Below are 17,638 nucleotides of genomic sequence, written 5' to 3' on the forward strand. Positions count from 1 at the left end.
TGCTCACTGAGCTATGGGTGCAGGTGTGCCTCTGGATAGGGCCAGTACAGCTGCACTTATGCCTGTTTTACAAAATTGGGACTTATAATTTACAAGGAAACTGAATAAATATTGAAAAGGGAAGAGCATAAATGAATGTGGAAATGGGATTAGAATAAATAACTCCACTTGAGCTAGACTGGCAGAGGCGCAGTGGGGCAAATGGTCTTTTTTGCAGTCTATTTCCAAAACAATGAATTTCTTCCAAAATAATTATATAAATTATTTTCAGCAACAAATTCAACTATATAGAAAACAGATTCTGTAAAATAATTTTGGAATGCAAATTGCTCATTTAAGTTTAAAAGTGCTTATTTTTAATATGTCTCACTCTTCAAAAGTTAAACAAAGCGCTATTTTTTTTTTAGTTAAAGAGTTTGTGACCTCGCCCTTTTTCATAAATTTCACTCTGCTATGGTATTACAACAGGAGTGGAGTGGACACCTATTACTGTTTCAACGTGATGAAAGATGGTGGCACTGTGGCGCAGCCTCACAGCTCCCGCGACCCGGGTTCAGTTCTGGGTACAGCCTGTGCGGAGTTTGCAAGTTCTCCCTGTGACCACGTGGGTTTCTGCCGGGTGCTCCGGTTTCCTCCCACAGCCAAAGACTTGCAGGTTGATAGGTAAATTGGCCATTGCAAATTGCCCCTAGTATAGTTAGGTGGTAGGAGAATGGTGGGGATGTGGTAGGGAATATGGGATTAATGTAGGATTAGTATAAATGGGTGGTTGTTGGTCGGCACAGACTCGGTGGGCTGAAGGGCCTGTTTCAGTGCTGTATCTCTAAATACATTTTTAAAAATATTAAAACTTGCTCTCTAAACAGCATAGTAGTTACATGAACAGAATGGTGTGACCCGGAGCTCTATAAAGCAGAAATTTCCCATCCTAAATCCTTGGTTTCTGCTGAATTCGTTGAACTTGACCAATGTATTGGAGAACTACAGTTAATATCTGGGACCTAGGCTAGGGTGGGGAAAATCCACTTCTGATCATTAACTAGTTTTCCATACATGTGGAGGAGACATGTCAGATTAGGACAAACTGGGATTTGTTTACCATCCCCTCGGGTCAATTAGCCTGTCAGCACTGTCTAGATTCACAGAATGATGGCCACTTAGACAAGGTATGAAAGAGTTGATGGTGGGTGTAGGGCTGAGACCAGGATGAGTTTCTCTGTTTCTTCAAACGAAAATGGAGAAAACTAAGGGCAGGGTTTATTGATGGTTGATTCACCTAATTGTCAAAAATTTAGTCCATTCAAGGTTAGTTGTGAATTGAAACCCTTACATGGTTAGCAATACCATTTCAAATTTCTGAATTTATTGCATTTTGGTATTTTTGTTCTTTGAATTGAACAGTTCACATTTTTGCCTCTGGGAAGCTTTTAGTGTTTTCATAATGTGAAATAATTTGACAGAACAAGACATAGCAGAAATTAGGAAGTTTTAAATAATTTAATGTTAAACTGTCAGAGGAAAGGTGATCATTTCTTCTTTGGTCACTACCACAGTTTTCTCCCTTTCTCTCTTGAAGATGCGAACTTATACTGGGGTATAATTCCATGCCCACAGTAGACCTTTGGTACCTAAAATGAGTGGTGATGGATAGCATCCCGATTTGCACTTGGTTGAGATCACACAAAGCAGGGGGCTTCTAGGTTTGGTGCATGGATTATTAAGTTAGTTGATTTCAGACATGCATTAGTAGAAACATTACAAATGGCATTAATATCTGTCCTTGTTGAAATACTTTTACCTTAAAGAAACCAATTACCATTTAAGGTCAGAGACCCTATTGAATTCCAGTTACAAAAGGTAACCATTGTCCTGCTCTTCTTTCCAGGAAGAAATAATGGATTTTAAAACTCTTCGAGCGAAGTTTCAGAAGTCTGATATAATTAAGATCAAGCCCAATGGTAAACAAGCTTCACAAGCACCTGGAGTGTCTGATACTGAAACAGTACTGAATGTAACCAACATTGACATTTTTGAGACAGTTACTCTTCACAATGCAGCTGTTCAACAACCTAATGCAAAATCTCTTCATCCTCCTCTTCCTCTGTCAAAACCAGTAATAGTTCCAAAGCCTGTACTTTTGAAACTGCCTGACCCGACAAAGGCCAGTATTCCAGCAGAAAATGGAGGAAGACCTGAAGATCTCACTACTTCTAAAGGAGCATCAGTAGAAATTAGTCCCAACAAACTTCAAAAATCTAAAAATCAAACATCAGAATTGAGAACGTCAGAAGATAATATAGAAAATGACCAACTGGATACAATCACATTTAAAGAAAAATTACATATTTGGAAGAATTCCTTACATTGCACCGCAGTGTCTAGTGGACCTGCTGAAAAGATAAAATGTGCTATGCTCTCTCCCTCATTATCAAGTTCAGGATCAAATTCTTCTTCTGTATCCAAGACAAAAAATTGTGCTGAGCCACTGTTCCAGGCCATTTCTTTTACACAAACTAAAAAGGAAGATCTGAGTATGGAGCCAGAGATGCAGACATCTGGTGCCAGGAATGAAACACCCCAGCATAGGGAGCCAACCATGCTCATCCAAAGTAGTGACGATGCTCAAACAACTGATAATTATGAAATAACTGTCCTGTCTTTTCCACCAAAAATGAATCTTTCTACCCCACAAGTTGATCGAGAAGGATTCAAACTAGATAACCACATCACTGTGGAATCAGAGGCTTCTCCAGGGTTGCCACATAGGTTCATAAGATTGGATCTAGCTAACCATCCAGAACCAAAATTTCCAGTGAATCGAGGAGAAGGAGCTGCCCACGAGAAAGACCATCAATATACAGCTGTGCAATGCCTGGAACTCCCATCTATTGAAGTATTGGGACCTCCTCCTGTGAAACCACCCAGACCGTTCAAAGTAGGCCTCAGTGCATTACAGAATATCAAAATGGCCAGTTGTAGTCCAATGGAATGTAAGATCTGGCTATCTGTCAAAGTTCATAATGTTAGATTTTTACAGGAACTAGAAAATCCTAATTATATTTTTAAATGGCTTCCAACCCCTATCCATATATTAAATTTAAAAAAAACATGGATGCACGTTTAATGAAAACTTGTTATTTGAACCTTCTCGCTAATCAGTGCATCATGGGCCCTTTCAATGTTAAAAGCATCACGTTGTGTGACACACATCGCTGCTATTTTGTTGTGAGATTATATCCCCCTGTAAATGCATTCTGGTTATTGGGCTCCCACTGATCAATCAAAATACTCAATGAAGATTTTTTACAATTGCCATTTTTCTTTGTAATCAAGATTTGATGTCTGAGACAAGTTAATTTAAAAAAAAAATTTCATATTCAATATGGTTAACTGTACCCACTGAATTGTCTTGTGTCTTTTAATGCCTCCATTAAAGATTTTACTCATTGGCTTCAGCTGCTCCCATAAACCTAAGCTCAGACTTAATATTTTTGCTCAAAGCTGTGACTGAGTTGATTTTAGATTGCACAGATTGAGCATGGGCATTATGCCTAACTTCCCAGCATATGTGCTTAAGATTCAGTCAGTTGTAGATTGTTTAAGCTTTCTTCAACTCATTTTGTAAAATGAGAGGGAAAATTTCAAAAGCTGTATTGAAATAAAATTTATATATTTTACTTAAAAAAAAAAACTGATTTGAGGGTCAGGGTAAAAAATTAGATTTCTGATCATACATCCATTGTAGTTTTGTTTTGTGTTCTGTAAACCTTAGAAAGTGAGGCGAGAAAAAGACTTCATGTCAATGTTAGTTCAATTAAAACAAAAACAGTTTGGAAGCATACCAATAATCCACCTGCGATTATTTTGAATTATTTGTTGGGAGTAAGATGATAATGGCAAATCTTAATGAGAGACAAAGGGAAAACTATCTTTCATCATTCTAAATTGATTTTTAAAATGCAAGTTAAATTTTAAAAGTGAACAAAGTCTCTTTAAAGGATTCTATAAGGAAGGGATAACAGGGTTCAGGGGAGTAATGGGGAAATGGGTGAGGAGTTGAGGGTGTTGGAGCATTTGAGCTTTAAGCATGTATTTCAATAGGGAAGAGTGAAGGAATGATTGGAGTGATGAGGGAGGAGAGTATGAAAAGGAGGAAGGGTGGAAGAGGCAATGGAATAAATGGTTTTAATCTTCCCCCTATCCCTTCCTTTGTTAAATGTTGTATATCAGTAATATCTTCCAGTCCCAAGGAAAGGGTTCATAACTGAAATATTGATTTCTGTTTCTGCACAGATGCTGCCTGACTGTTGTCAGCTTTTTCTGCTTTTGGTTTATTTTGATCCAATTCACAAGTGAGATGTTCTGAAATCTAAAGTCTATTCTTGGCCCCCTTGTATTTCTCACCTGCATGCTGACCCTGGATGACATCATATGAAAACACAACATCAGTTTCCGTATATACATTAACACCTAGCTTTACCTCACCACCACCTCTCTCGACCCCTCCACTGTTTCTAAATTGTCGGACTGCTTATCTAACATTCAATTCTGGATGAGCAGAAATTTCCTCCAATTGAATATTGGGATAACCAAAGCTATTGTCTTCAGTCCCCACTACAAACTCTGTTTCCTAGCCACTGACTCCATCCCTCTCCCTGGCAATTGGCTGAGCCAGAGTGCTCACAATCTTGGTGTCTGAGATGAGCTGCTGACCACCTATCCATGCCATCACTAAGACTACATATTTCCACCTCTAACATCGCCCGACTCCACCCCTGCCTCAGCTCATCTGCTGCTGAAGTCCTTACTCATGCTTTTGTTACTTCTAGACTTGACTATTCCAACAAACCTCTGGCCAGCCTCCCACATTCTACACTATCAACTTGAGGTCGTCCAAAACTCTGCCTGTGTCCAGACCCAAACCAAGTCCTGTTCACCCTTCATCCCTGTCCTTGCTGACTCGCAGTGGCTCTTGGTTAAGCAAAGCCTCAATTTTAAAATTCTCATCTTTGTTTTCCATGGCCTCACTCCTCCCTATCTCTGTAATCTCCTCCAGCCCCATACGCTTCTCTAATTCTGGCCTCTTGAGCATCCCCGATTTTAATTGCTCTTGTTACAACCAGGTGAAAAAGGTATCTAGGGGTCTCTTTCAGCCTTCACCTGGTCTTATTGTAACATGATTTAATTTTTAAACGCACTGTGTTTTGAGCTCCCCCTTGGTGAATCCTTGTTCACCGCTTTCCAATTATAAGGAAAAGAAATGAGCACAAACAGGCCTTCTTGGGTTTAAAGAAGAAAAGTGAAATGTTATTAAACTTAAACGCTAATTCAGTTAGTGCCTATGGATACATGTCGCGCCCCACGCTAACATGCATACGCAATATGCACATGCAAATAGAGACAGGAAGGAGCAGAAGAAAAATAAAGTAGAGGTTTGAGGCAATATCAGAAGAATTTGTTACTGTGCTTCAAGCTCACTGAAGTCCTTTTGTAGGTAGTTCTTGCTTGTAGATATTTCTTGCTTTTCGTTGGGCCCCAATATTCTTCTCAAACCTTGATCACTGTAGGAGACTTTTCTCTCTTGGGGTTCATGTGTTTTCAATGGTTTCTGAAGCTGGAGAGAGCAAGATGAGAGCAGACAAGAGAGAGGTCCTTTCAGTCCAGGAGAAAACAGCTTTCTGAGTTTTAAAACTCTGTCGCAAGTTCAAATTCAAAAAACTCCAACAGCCAATTAGTCATGTGACTAAACTGGTCTGACCACATCTGTTTGTGTATTGGGGGAGCAGGAACTGGTTACTTTGTTCCAACACTGTGTACTAGTATGAAAAAAGGTCTTTCCAGTCAAGGGTCTGTTTTTTTTTTAAAAGCAAGTTCTCTCCAGTAACAGTTTAAAAATCAATTTTTATGAGGCAAAATATATGTGCCCCATTCTTGGCAGGTGGGGCCTGCATGACACTACCATTTGTGGTCGTGCCTTCCGTTTCCAAGATCCTAAGCTCTCGAACTCCCTCCCTAAACCTCTCTGCCTTTCTACCTCACTTTCCTCCTTTAAGACACTCCTTAAAATCTACCTCTTTGACCAAGCTTTTGGTCACCCTATCTCTTATGTGGTTCAGTGTCAAATTTTGCTTTATAACGTTCCTACAAAGTACTTTTTTTAAAATTACATTTAAAGGTGCAAGAAAATACAAGTTTTATTGTCATAAAATATGATTATCACACGTAATAAAACTTAGTCAAACTATGCAGATATATAAATTAAGCTTCAGGCAGTTTTGAAACACAAGTAATACTTCCTCAGTTTTGATATTTTGGGGCATGTTCCAAAATCCTGATCAACAGTTTTGTATTATATTTGGTTGTTGCTGTGAAGAAGCATATTAACAGATGCTACAAGCCAGCCAGAAGTCAGAGCTTGGTACTCATGTCTTTTTCTTTTAACAGCATCTAAGAAGAATGGCATGCCTTTGTCACTGATATCGTGCCCAGAGGAAGATAAAATTTTAAGCACTGAAAGGTAAACTGGGTGAAGGCTACAGCTGGTGCATATTTTTGTGATTTTGTGTGGTGAAATCAAATCTTGCCAAAATATCTTTAACCTTTTTGTCTTTCTGTATTTTGAGAGGAATCCTCCTGTACTCTTTGAACTAGTTTTGGTGGCTAATACCTCCTGAACATACAGTGAAATATGCCTGCATATGATAACAAAACCATGTTACCTTCTCCACCCACCAAGCTTACAGAGTTTAAGGAGCTTGCATTGAAATCAGTGGGAATCAGAATGAAAACTCTTCACTGGTTGGAGTCATGCCTATCACAAAGGAAGATAAAAACTGAAAATGCTGGAAATACTCAGCAGGTCTGGCAGCATCCGTAGAGAGAGAAGCAGAATTAACGTTTCAGGTCTGTGACTCTTAATCAGAACTGGCAAATGCCAGAAATATAATGGGCTTTGAGCAAGTGAAAGGGGGGGGTGTTGAGGAAGAACAAAAGGGAAGGCATGTAATAGGGCAGATAGCAGGACTGATTAACAACAGAGATATCATAGAACCAAAAAGCAAAGGGAGTGCTAATAGTGGTAATAAAAGACAGAGCATTAGTCCAGAGAGAGCATTAATAGCAGAATAATGAACAGCTCTGTCCAAAAGCAAAAACATGACAAACTGGTTTAAGGAAGGCACTTGGTTTAAAAAATAAAAAATTAAAGAAAGATTAATGCACATGGGATACAAGGTAACTTGATAAGGTTGATTCAAAATTGGCTTAGCTGTAGGAGACAGAGTGATGACAGACGGCTGTTTTAGTGACTAGAAGCCAGTGTCCAGTGGCGTACCACAGGGATCTGTGCTGGTTCCCCTATTGTTTGTCATTTATATAAACGACATAGATGACAATGTGGGGGGTAGGATCAGTAAGTTCGCGGATGACACAAAGATTGGCCGAGTGGTTAACAGTGAGGTGGAGTGTCTTAGGTTACAGGAAGATATAGACGGGATGGTCAAATGGGCAGAAAAGTGGCAGATGGAATTTAACACTGAAAAGTGTGAGGTGATACACTTTGGAAGGAGTAATGTGACACGGAAGTATTCAATGAATGGCCTGACACTGGGAAGTTCCGAGGAACAAAGGGACCTTGGCGTGTTTGTCCATAGATCTCTGAAGGCAGAAGGGCAGGTTAATAGGGTGGTGAAAAAGGCATATGGGACACTTGCCTTTATCAATCGAGGCATAGATTACAAAAGCAGGGAGGTCATGTCGGAGTTGTACAGAACTTTGATAAGACCACAGCTGGAGTACTGTGTGCAATTCTGGTGGCCACATTATAGGAAGGATGTGATTGCTTTGGAGGGGGTGCAGAGGCGATTCACCAGGATGTTGCCTGGGATGGAACATTTAAGCTATGAAGAGAGGTTGGATAGGTTGGGTTGTTTTTGCTGGAGCAGAGAAGTCTGAGGGGTGACCTGATCGAGGTGTACAAGATTATGAGGGGCATGGACAGGGTGGATAGGGAGCAGCTGTTCCCCTTAGTTGAAGGGTCAGTTACGAGGGGACACAAGTTTAAGGTGAGGGGCGGGAGGTTTAAGGGGGATTTGAGGAAGAACTTTTTTACCCAGAGGGTGGTGACGGTCTGGAATGCTCTGCCTGGGAGGGTGGGAGAGGCAGGTTGCCTCACATCCTTTAAAAAGTACCTGGATGAGCACTTGGCATGTCATAACATTCAAGGCTATGGGCCAAGTGCTGGCAAATGGGATTAGGTAGACAGGTCAGCTGTTTTAATGCATCGGTGCTGAAGGGTCTCTTCTGCACTGTATTATTCTGTGAATAAGAATTTTTTTTAAATGGTAGCCGTGCTCTGAAATTGTTGAACTCAATATTGAGCCCCGAAGGCTGTAGAGTGCCTAAATCGGAAGATGAGGTGTGGTTCCTCAAGCTTACATTGAGCTCCATTAGAACACTCTAGCAAGCCAAGGACAGAAATGTGGGCCTGAGAGCAGGGCGGTGAATTAAAGTGAAAGGTGACCGGAAGCTTGGGGTCATACTTGCAGACTCAGCAGAGGTGTTTCGCCAAGCGGTCATCCAATCTGTGTTTGGTCTCCCCAATGTACAGGATACTGCATTGTGAGCAGCAAATGCAATATACTAAATTGAAAAAAGTACAAGTAAATCGCTACTTCACCTGGAAGGAGTGTCTGGGGCCTTGGATAGTGAGGAGAGAGGAGGTAAAAGGGCAGGTGTTGCACCTCCTGTGATTGCATGAGAAGGTGTCGTGGGAAGGGGATGCGGTGTCGGGTGATGGAGGAGTAGTCCAGAGTGTCGCGGAGGTAACGGTCCCTTTGGAATGCTGACAGGGAGGGGAGAGGAAGATGTGTTTGGTGGTAGTATCACACTGCAGATGGTGGAAATAGCGGAGGATGATCCTTTGGTTGTGGAGGCTGGTGGGGTGGAAAGTGAGGACAATGAGAACCCTGTCGCGGTTCTGGGAGGGAGAAGAAGGGTGAGGGCAGAAGTGCAGGAAATTGTCAGACACGGTCGAGGGCCCTGTCAACCGCAGTGGAGGGAATCCTCGGTTGAGGGAAAAAAAAGACATATCAGAAGGGCTGGTATGGAAGGTTGGATCATCAGAACAGGGTGGCGCAGTGGTTAGCACCGCAGCCTTACAGCTCCAGCGACCCGGGTTCAATTCTGGGTACTGCCTGTGTGGAGTTTGCAAGTTCTCCCTGTGTCTGCGTGGGTTTCCTCCGGGTGCTCCGGTTTCCTCCCACATGCCAAAGACTTGCAGGTTGATAGGTAAATTGGCCGTTATAAATTGCCCCTAGTATAGGTAGGTGGTAGGGGAATATAGGGACAGGTAGGCATGTGGTAGGAATATGGGATTAGTGTAGGATTAGTATAAATGGGTGGTTGATGGTCGGCACAGACTCGGTGGGCCGAAGGGCCTGTTTCAGTGCTGTATCTCTAATCTAATGTGTCAGAGACAGAAAAGTTGGGAGAATGGAATGGAGTCTTTACAGGAGGAAGGTGAGAGGATAGATAGTTGTGGTTATTGGAGACCAATCATCCAGCCCCAGGACATCCCTGCAGAGTTTCTCAGGGTAGTGGCTTAGGCCCAACCATCTTCAGCTGCTTCATCAATGACCTTCCCTCCATCATAAGGTCAGAAATGGAGATGTTTGCTGATGATTGTAACATCCATTAGTAGTTCCATTAGTAACTCCTTCGATAAATGAAACTGTCTGTGTCTGCATGAAGAAAGACCTGGACAGCATTCAGGCTTGGGCTGATAATTGGCAAAAATATTTGTACCAAACACATACCAGGCAATGATCATCTTCAAAAAGAGAGCCTAAAACACCTCCCTTTGACATTCAATGGCTTTACCATCGCCAAATCCCCCAACATCAACGTCCTGAGGGTCACCATTGACAAGAAACCTGCCTGGACCAGCCATATAAATACTGTGGTTGAAAGAGCAGGTCAGAGGTTGGGCACTCTGGCAAGTGACTCACCTCCTGCCTCTCCAAAGCCTTTTCATTATCTACAAGGCACAAGTCAGGAGTGTGATGGAATTTCCACTTGCCTAGATAAGTGCAGTTTCAACAACACTTGAAGCTCAAAATCACTCAGGACAAAGCAGCCCACTTGATTAGCACCTCACCCGCCATCTTAAACATTCAATCCTTCTACCACCACACAGTGGCAGCAGTGTGTACCATCTATAAGATGCACTTCAGCAACTTGCCAAGAGTCCTTTAACAGCACCTCCCAAATTGCAACCTCAAACACATAGAAGAGTAGTGCATGGGATTACCAACACCTGCAAGCTTCCCCCTCCAAGTTGCATCCCTACTTGAAAATATAGCTATTTCTTCACCATTGCTGGGTCAAAAGTCCTGGAACTCCCTACCTAACAGCACTGTGTGAGTATCTTCACCATACAGACTGCAGTTCTCCATTCTGAACGCTGGCTGCAGACAAGAAAACATCCAAGTCTATCATTGCTGCAGACAGACTCCATGGAGAAACCCATCTACATCACTGTCTCCGAGAAAACCCTGAACCGGGTGGCCACCAGAAACTTCAGGACTACGAGTTCAGCCAGAAGGCAACTAAAGTACCAGACTACACAGACTGTCCTTTTATTTGTTCTGGACACTAATCCAACCCAAACTATTCTTCTACATTCTGCAACCTCTGTGTGCATGTGTGAAAATATGTGGAGCATATTTCATTATTTTTACTTAAATTGGGTTTTGATTTTGTTTTTTTTTTACAATAAACTAACCTCTGTTTAAACTCAAAAAACCTGTCCAATTGGTTCTTTTAGCTGTTTAAAACACTAGTTGAGCCACAGCTAGAGTACTGTGTACAGTTCTGGTTACCAAACTATAGGAAGGATGTGATTGCACTGGAGGGTGGAGAGGAGATTCACCAGGATGTTGCCTGGACTGGAGCATTTCAGCTATGAAGAGAGACTGGATAGGCTAGGGTTGTTTTCCTTAGAGCAGAGAAGGCTGAGGGGGGACCTGATTGAGGTAATCAAAATTATGAGGGGCATTGATAGGATAGATAGGAAGAAACTTTTTCCCTTAGCAGAGGGGTCAATAACCAGGGGCATAAATTTAAGGTAAGGGGCAGGACGTTTAGAGGGGATTTGAGGAAAAAGATTTTCACCCAGAGGGTGGTCGGAATCTGGAACGCACTGCCTGAAGGGGTGGTAGAGGCAGGAACCCTCACAACATTTAAGTAGTATTTAGATGAGCACTTGAAATGCAATAGCATACAAGGCTACGGGCCAAGTGCTGGAAAATGGGATTAAAATAGATGGGTGCTTGATGGTGGGCACAGACACGATGGCCCGAAGGGCCTGCTTCTGTGCTGTATAACTCTGACTTTTTTATGATCATAGCACCTAAAAGGGTTAAACACTCACTGAATTGGTAAGCACATTCACGGTTTAAAAGAAATAAACCCTATTGAGATCAAACAAGGAGAGGAACCGGAGGGGAGCCTTTCCACCTCTCATAACATAAAACTGTACATTTTTGTGAACAAGTTTTAAATGAGAAGACTAATTTATTAGCTTACTTTTGTGTCACTATGTTGAATACTGATTTAGTGAGATACCTGGCATTGTCTTTGCCTGCATAAGTAGTCAATGTCTGCCCACATACTTGAAGTAGTGATGCAGAGTATTCTGGCTAGATGCCCATCTGTCAGGAGTGATCTTGATCGCTTGCTCTCTTTTCCCCCCTCTCTCTGTCTGTCACGCACCCGCCCTCTCACTCTGAAAAGTTACTTTTTTTTTTCAAGATAATTGTCCCAAATCCCAATCTATCCCTGTGCCAATAAGTGCCTTCGACTTGCTATCTTGTTTTTAGAAAAAACAGTTTTGGAATCATTAACAGGGCCAGGCAAATGCAGTGCTGGCTGGGTGTTGTAGTCCAGGATTATAGTTCCGTCCATAGGAGTCGAGGAGCAGGAGGACTACAGGCGCTGTAGTCCCAGCAGGCGCTCACTCCATGAAAACAGCAGGGGCAGCCAATCCCAGCGCGCCTGCACTGCGAATCAGCGCTCACCCATTGTCAATCATGGGAAGCTTTGTCAGGCCGGAAGAAATTTCTCATCACTGAAGCTGAAAGCAAGAGGCTGACGGCAGCAACTGTGCAGCAAGGAGGATAAACGGCCGGGTACAGTTTACATCTGTGGGCAGATGGAAACCTTTGGCAGGCCTGATTCTGGCCTGTGAGCCGTATGTTGGACAGCCCTGGTCTATAGCAGCCTGCCTCTGCTGTTCGGCATGCATGTAGTAGTCCTATGTTGTAGCTTGGCGTGAGGTTGTTAACTCCTCTTATATGAAATAACTTCATTAAAATAGCCCATACAAGAATTTGATGCAGATATGTATATACGGTAGATTTAAAAATTATACTGGGAGGAATTTCAAACCTCATGTCTTTGTTTAACTTCAATTACTAACGCTCTCAACTACTGTTTGATTGCAATGCAATGCAATACAGGATCAGCAAGTTGTGTGGATCCTGGTATAATCTTTTACACTCCGCATTGAAGCAAGGTTGATTCCCTGGCTTGAAGTTCATGATGGCGTAAGGGATATGCTGGGCCATGAGGTTACAAATTGTGTGGTATACAATTCTGCTAATGGCCCACAGTGTCTAATGGATTACCAATTTTGATCTGCTAGATCTGTTCTAGATTTATTCCCTTTAGCATGGTGGTAGTGCCACACAACACTATGGAGGGTGTCCTCAGTGTGAGGACAGGACTTTGTCACCACGAGGACTGCATGGCGGTCACTGCTACCAATATTGTTACTGACAGACGCATCTGCAACAGGTAGATTGGCGAGGATGAGGTCAAGTAGGTTTTTCCCTTGTGCTGAGTTGAAGAGACTTAGCAGTTGGCAGGAAAAAAGACAGAGGCGCAAGGGGAGAGCCAACTGTGTAACAGCCCCGACAAACATATTTTTCTGCAACACCTGTGGAAAAGCCTGTCACTCTAGAATTGGCCTTTATAGCCACTCCAGGCGCTGCTTCACAAACCACTGACCACCTCCAGGCGCTTACCCATTGTCTCTCGAGATAAGGAGGCCAAAGAAAGAAAGGTTCTTTCAGCACCTGCCACATGCCAGGAATGCTAGCTGTGACCTTCAGGACTTTGCCAGTTCAGTTAGTAGTGGTGCTAGCGAGCCACTCTTGGCGATAGACATTGAAGTCTCCCACCCGGAGCTCATTCTGTGCCCTTGCTGCCCTCCGTGCTTCTTCCAAGTAGTGTTCAACTTGGAGAAGCACTGATTCATCAGCTGAGGGAGGGCAGTAAGTGGTAATCACCATGAAACCTCCTCGCCCATGTTTGCCCTGCTGTTACGAGACTTTATGGGGTCTGGAGTCAACGTTGAGGACTCCTAGTGTCTTTCCCTCCCAATTGCATATCACTGTGTCTCCACCTCTGGTGGGTCTGTCCTAACAGTGTGACAGAGCATACCCAGGGATGATGATGGAGAAGTCTGGGATGTTGTTTCCGTTGTTAGGAACAGAAACATGGCATCCTTTTCCGCTGGCTTCTGTTCATAGCATTTCTGCTCCTGTATTGCATTGCAATCAAACAGTAGTTGAGTTTTTTTAAATTCATTCATGGGATGTGGACATCGCTGGCCAGGCCAGCATTTATTGCCCATCCCTAATTGCCCTTGAAGAAGAGGATTTTGACCCAACAACAGTGAAGGAACGGCGATTATAGTTCCAAGTCAGTATGGCGTGTGACTTGGAGGGGAACTTGCAGGTGGTGGTGTGCCCATGCATTCGTGGGTTTGGAAGGTGCTGTCTAAGGAGCCTTGGTGTGTTGTTGCAGTGCATCTTGTAGATGGTACACACTGCTGCCACTGTGCGTCAGTGGTGGAGGGAGTGAATGTTTGTAGATGGTGTGCCAATCAAGCGGGCTGCTTTGCCCTGGATGGTGTCAAGCTTCTTGAGTGTTGTTGGAGCTGCACCCATCCAGGCAAGTAGAGAGTATTCCATCACACTCCTGACTTGTACCTTGTAGATGGTGGACAGGCTTTGGGGAGTCAGGAGGTGGATTACTCATGTCAGGATTCCTAGCCTCTAACCTGCTCTTGTAGCCACGGTATTTATATGGCTACTTCAGTTCAGTTTCTGGTCAATGGTAGCCCCTAGGATGTTGATAGTGGGGGATTTAGCGATGGTAATGCCGTTGAATGTCAAGGGGAGATGGTTAGATTCTCTCGTTGGAGATGGTCATTGCCTGGCACTTGTGTGGCACGAATGTTACTTGCCACTTATCAGCCCAAGCCTGGATATTGTCCAGGTCTTGCTGCATATCTACACAGACTGCTTCAGTATTTGAGGAGTCACGAATGGTGCTGAACATTGTGCAATCATCAGTGTACATCCCCACTTCTGACCTTATGATTGAAGGAAGGTCATTGATGAAGCAGCTGAAGATGGTTGGGCCTAGGACACTATCCTGAGGAACTCCTGCAGTGATGTCCTGGAGCTCAGATGATTGACCTCCAACAACCACAACCATCTTTCTTTGCGCTACGTATGACTCCAGCCAGCGGAGGGTTTTCCCCCTGATTCCCATTGACCTCAGTTTTGCGAGGGCTCCTTGATGTCATACTTGGTCAAATGCTCCCTTGACGTCAAGGGCATTCACTCTCACCTCACCTCTTGAGTTCAGCTCTTTTGTCCATGTTTGAACCAAGGCTGTAATGAGATCAGGAGCTGAGTGGCCCTGGCGGAACCCAAACTAAGTGTCACTGATCAGGTTATTGCTAAGCAAGTGCCGCTCGATGGCACTGTTTGATGACACCTTCCATCACTTTAATGATGATTGAGAGTAGGCTGATGGGGCGGTAATTGGCTGGGTTGGACTTGTCCTGCTTTTTGTGTACAGGACATACCTGGGCAATTTTCCACATTGTAGGGTAGATGCCAGTGTTGTAGCTGTACTGGAACAGCTTGGCTAGGGGTGCGGCAAGTTCTGGAGCACAGGTCTTCAGTACTATTGCCGGAATATTGTCAGGGCCCATAGCTTTTGCAGTATCCAGTGCCGAAAGTCGTTTCTTGATATCACGTGGAGTGAATCGAATTGGCTGAAGACTGGCATCTGTGATGCTGGGGACCTCAGGAGGAGGCCGAGATGGGTCATCAAATGCTTCAGCCTTATCTTTCGCACTGATGTGCTGGGCTCCCCCATCATTGAGGATGGGGATAAATGTGGAGCCTCCTACTCCAGTTAGTTGTTTAATTGTCCACCACCATTCGCGGCTGGATGTGGCAGGACTGCAGAGCATGGATCTGATCCGTTGGTTATGGGATCGCTTAGCTCTGTCTATCGCATGCTGCTTACGCAGTTTGGCATGCAAGTAGTCCTGGGTTGTAGCTTCACCAGGTTGACACCTCATTTTGAGGTATGCCTGGTGCTGCTCCTGGCATGCCCTCCTGCACTCTTCATTGAACCAGTGTTGGTCTCCTGGCTTGATGGTAATGGTAGAGTGGGAGATAAGCCGGGCCATGAGGTTATAGATTGTGGTTGAGTACAATTCTGCTGATGGCCCACAGCACCTCATGGATGCCCAGTTTATCATTGCTAGATGTGTTCGAAATCTATCCCATTTAGCACGGTGATAGTGCCACACAACACGATGGATGGTATCCTCAATGTGAAGGTGGGACTTCGTCTCCACAACGACTGTGCGGTGTTCACTCCTACCAATACAGTCATGGACAGAAGCATCTGCTGCAGGCAGATTGGTGAGGACAAGGTCAAGTATGTTTTTCCCTCGTGTTGGTTCCCCCACCACCTGCCGCAGACCCAGTCTAGCAGCTATGTCCATTAGGACTCGGCCAGGTCGGTCAGTAGTGGTGCTACCGAGTCACTCTTGGTGATGGGACATTGAAGTCCCCCACCCAGAGTAAATTTTGTGCCCTTGCCACCCTCAGTGCTTCCTCCAAGTGGTGTTCAACATGGAGGAGTACTGAGTCATCAGCTGAGGGAGGGCGGTAGGTGGTAATCAGTAGGAGGTTACCTTGCCCATGTTTGACCTGATGCCATGAGACTTCATGGGGTCCAGAGTCAATGTTGAGGACTCCCAGGGCAACTCCCTCCCTACTGTATACCACTGTGCCACCACCTCTGGTGGGACAGGACATACCCGGGGATGGTGATGCAATGTCTGGGACATTGTCTGTAAGGTATGATTCCGTGAGTATGACTATATCAGGTTGTTGCTTGACTAGTCTGTGGGACAGCTCTCCCAACTTTGGCACAAGCCCCCAGATGTTAGTAAGGAGGACTTTGCCCGTTTGTCGCTTTCGTTGCCGAGGTCAATGCTGGGTGGTCCGTCCGGTTTCATTCCTTTTTTATTGACTTCATAGCGGTTAGGTACAACTGAGTGGCTTGCTCGGCCATTTCAGAGGACATGTAAGAGATAACTACATTGCTGTGGGTCTGGAGTCACAATGTTGGCCAGACCAAGTAAGGACAGCAGATTTCCTTCCCAGATGGGTTTTTACAACAATTGACAATGGTTTCATGGCCTCGCTTTTAATTCCAGATTTATTAATTAAATTCAAATTCCACCTTCTGCTGTGGTGGGATTCGAACCCATGTCCCCAGAGAAATACCCTGGATCTCTGGGTTCCTAGTCCAGTGATAATACCACTACGCCACCACCTACCCTAGTTAATTGTTGGTAATTGAGGTTGGCCAAAGACACGTGCTTTGAAATTCCTCCAAGTCTTATTCTTAATATACTCTATACATATGTGTCATGTTTTTGAGATTGCTTGCGGAATGTAATTTCATAATCAACTTTCCTATTAAAATCTGTCCACACCACATTTGTAATGGAAAATGTCTTTGAACTTGCCATGCTGCAGTTATACCTTCCTCCTCCTGTTGGAGGTATTGTAGTACCACCATTGGTAGGGGGATGTTAATATAATGTCCACATTTATAACTTCAAAAATAGAGACAATACTTGTATGATTTTTAAAATAGGGACTGAATTATGTCTGCATGCCTACTCCAATTATCTCCCATCTCCTAGCCCACCAGCTGAAGGTAACTCTTTACTCCCCATTAAGATTGGCTAGTATTTATTTAAAGAAACAACACCAAAATGTTTGAGAAGATTTAACTGTTAACCTACATCTCTGTTTACATCTTTTTTTGTTTAATTTAATTTGAGAACACAGTTACTGAGCACTTTGCTTGAGGAATGTTTTGTTAACAATCCGATCTTTGCTTGACGGTAATGCTCTACTATTATTGTCTTTGGGTAAACGGTGCACTATGGTTCTGATGAAAGGTCACAGACCTGAAACATTAGGCTGAATTTTACCTTGGGCGGACGGGAATTTGCCACCGACATGAAAGTGGGTCCCTGGGCTTTAATTGTCCCGAGGAGGGACTTGCGAACAGGTCCTGCCTCAGTGAGCTGCCGGCCAATCAGCGGGCTGGCAGCTTTTAGTCCCAGCAGCGCCACCGGGAGTCGTGGCCACTGCTGGGACTGCAGCCCAGCCAACGCTATGGACCCTGGAGAGTGAGAGATTTGGGCATGCCTCACCAGGGGGATCGGTCCTTCCCTGGTGAG

General features: G+C 43.9%; 1 protein-coding gene across 4 annotated transcripts in view; it reads left to right on the forward strand.

Annotated features, from left to right (window-relative positions):
• LOC137372858 (FYN-binding protein 1) overlaps positions 1-17,638 on the forward strand; it is a 144,432-nt gene that overhangs the window by 40,213 nt on the left and 86,581 nt on the right. For 2 of the 4 annotated variants that reach the window (XM_068037222.1, XM_068037225.1), the window contains one exon: positions 6,445-6,517. In XM_068037222.1, coding sequence (XP_067893323.1) covers positions 6,462-6,517 — 56 coding nt within the window. In that variant the 5' untranslated portion in view covers positions 6,445-6,461. Of the gene's footprint in view, positions 1-1,885; positions 2,991-6,444; positions 6,518-17,638 lie in introns of those variants that run through there. The other 2 variants (XM_068037221.1, XM_068037223.1) reach the window with 2 other exon arrangements.

The sequence above is a fragment of the Heterodontus francisci genome, chromosome 8, assembly GCF_036365525.1.
Source record: "Heterodontus francisci isolate sHetFra1 chromosome 8, sHetFra1.hap1, whole genome shotgun sequence".
Lineage (NCBI taxonomy): Eukaryota > Metazoa > Chordata > Chondrichthyes > Heterodontiformes > Heterodontidae > Heterodontus > Heterodontus francisci.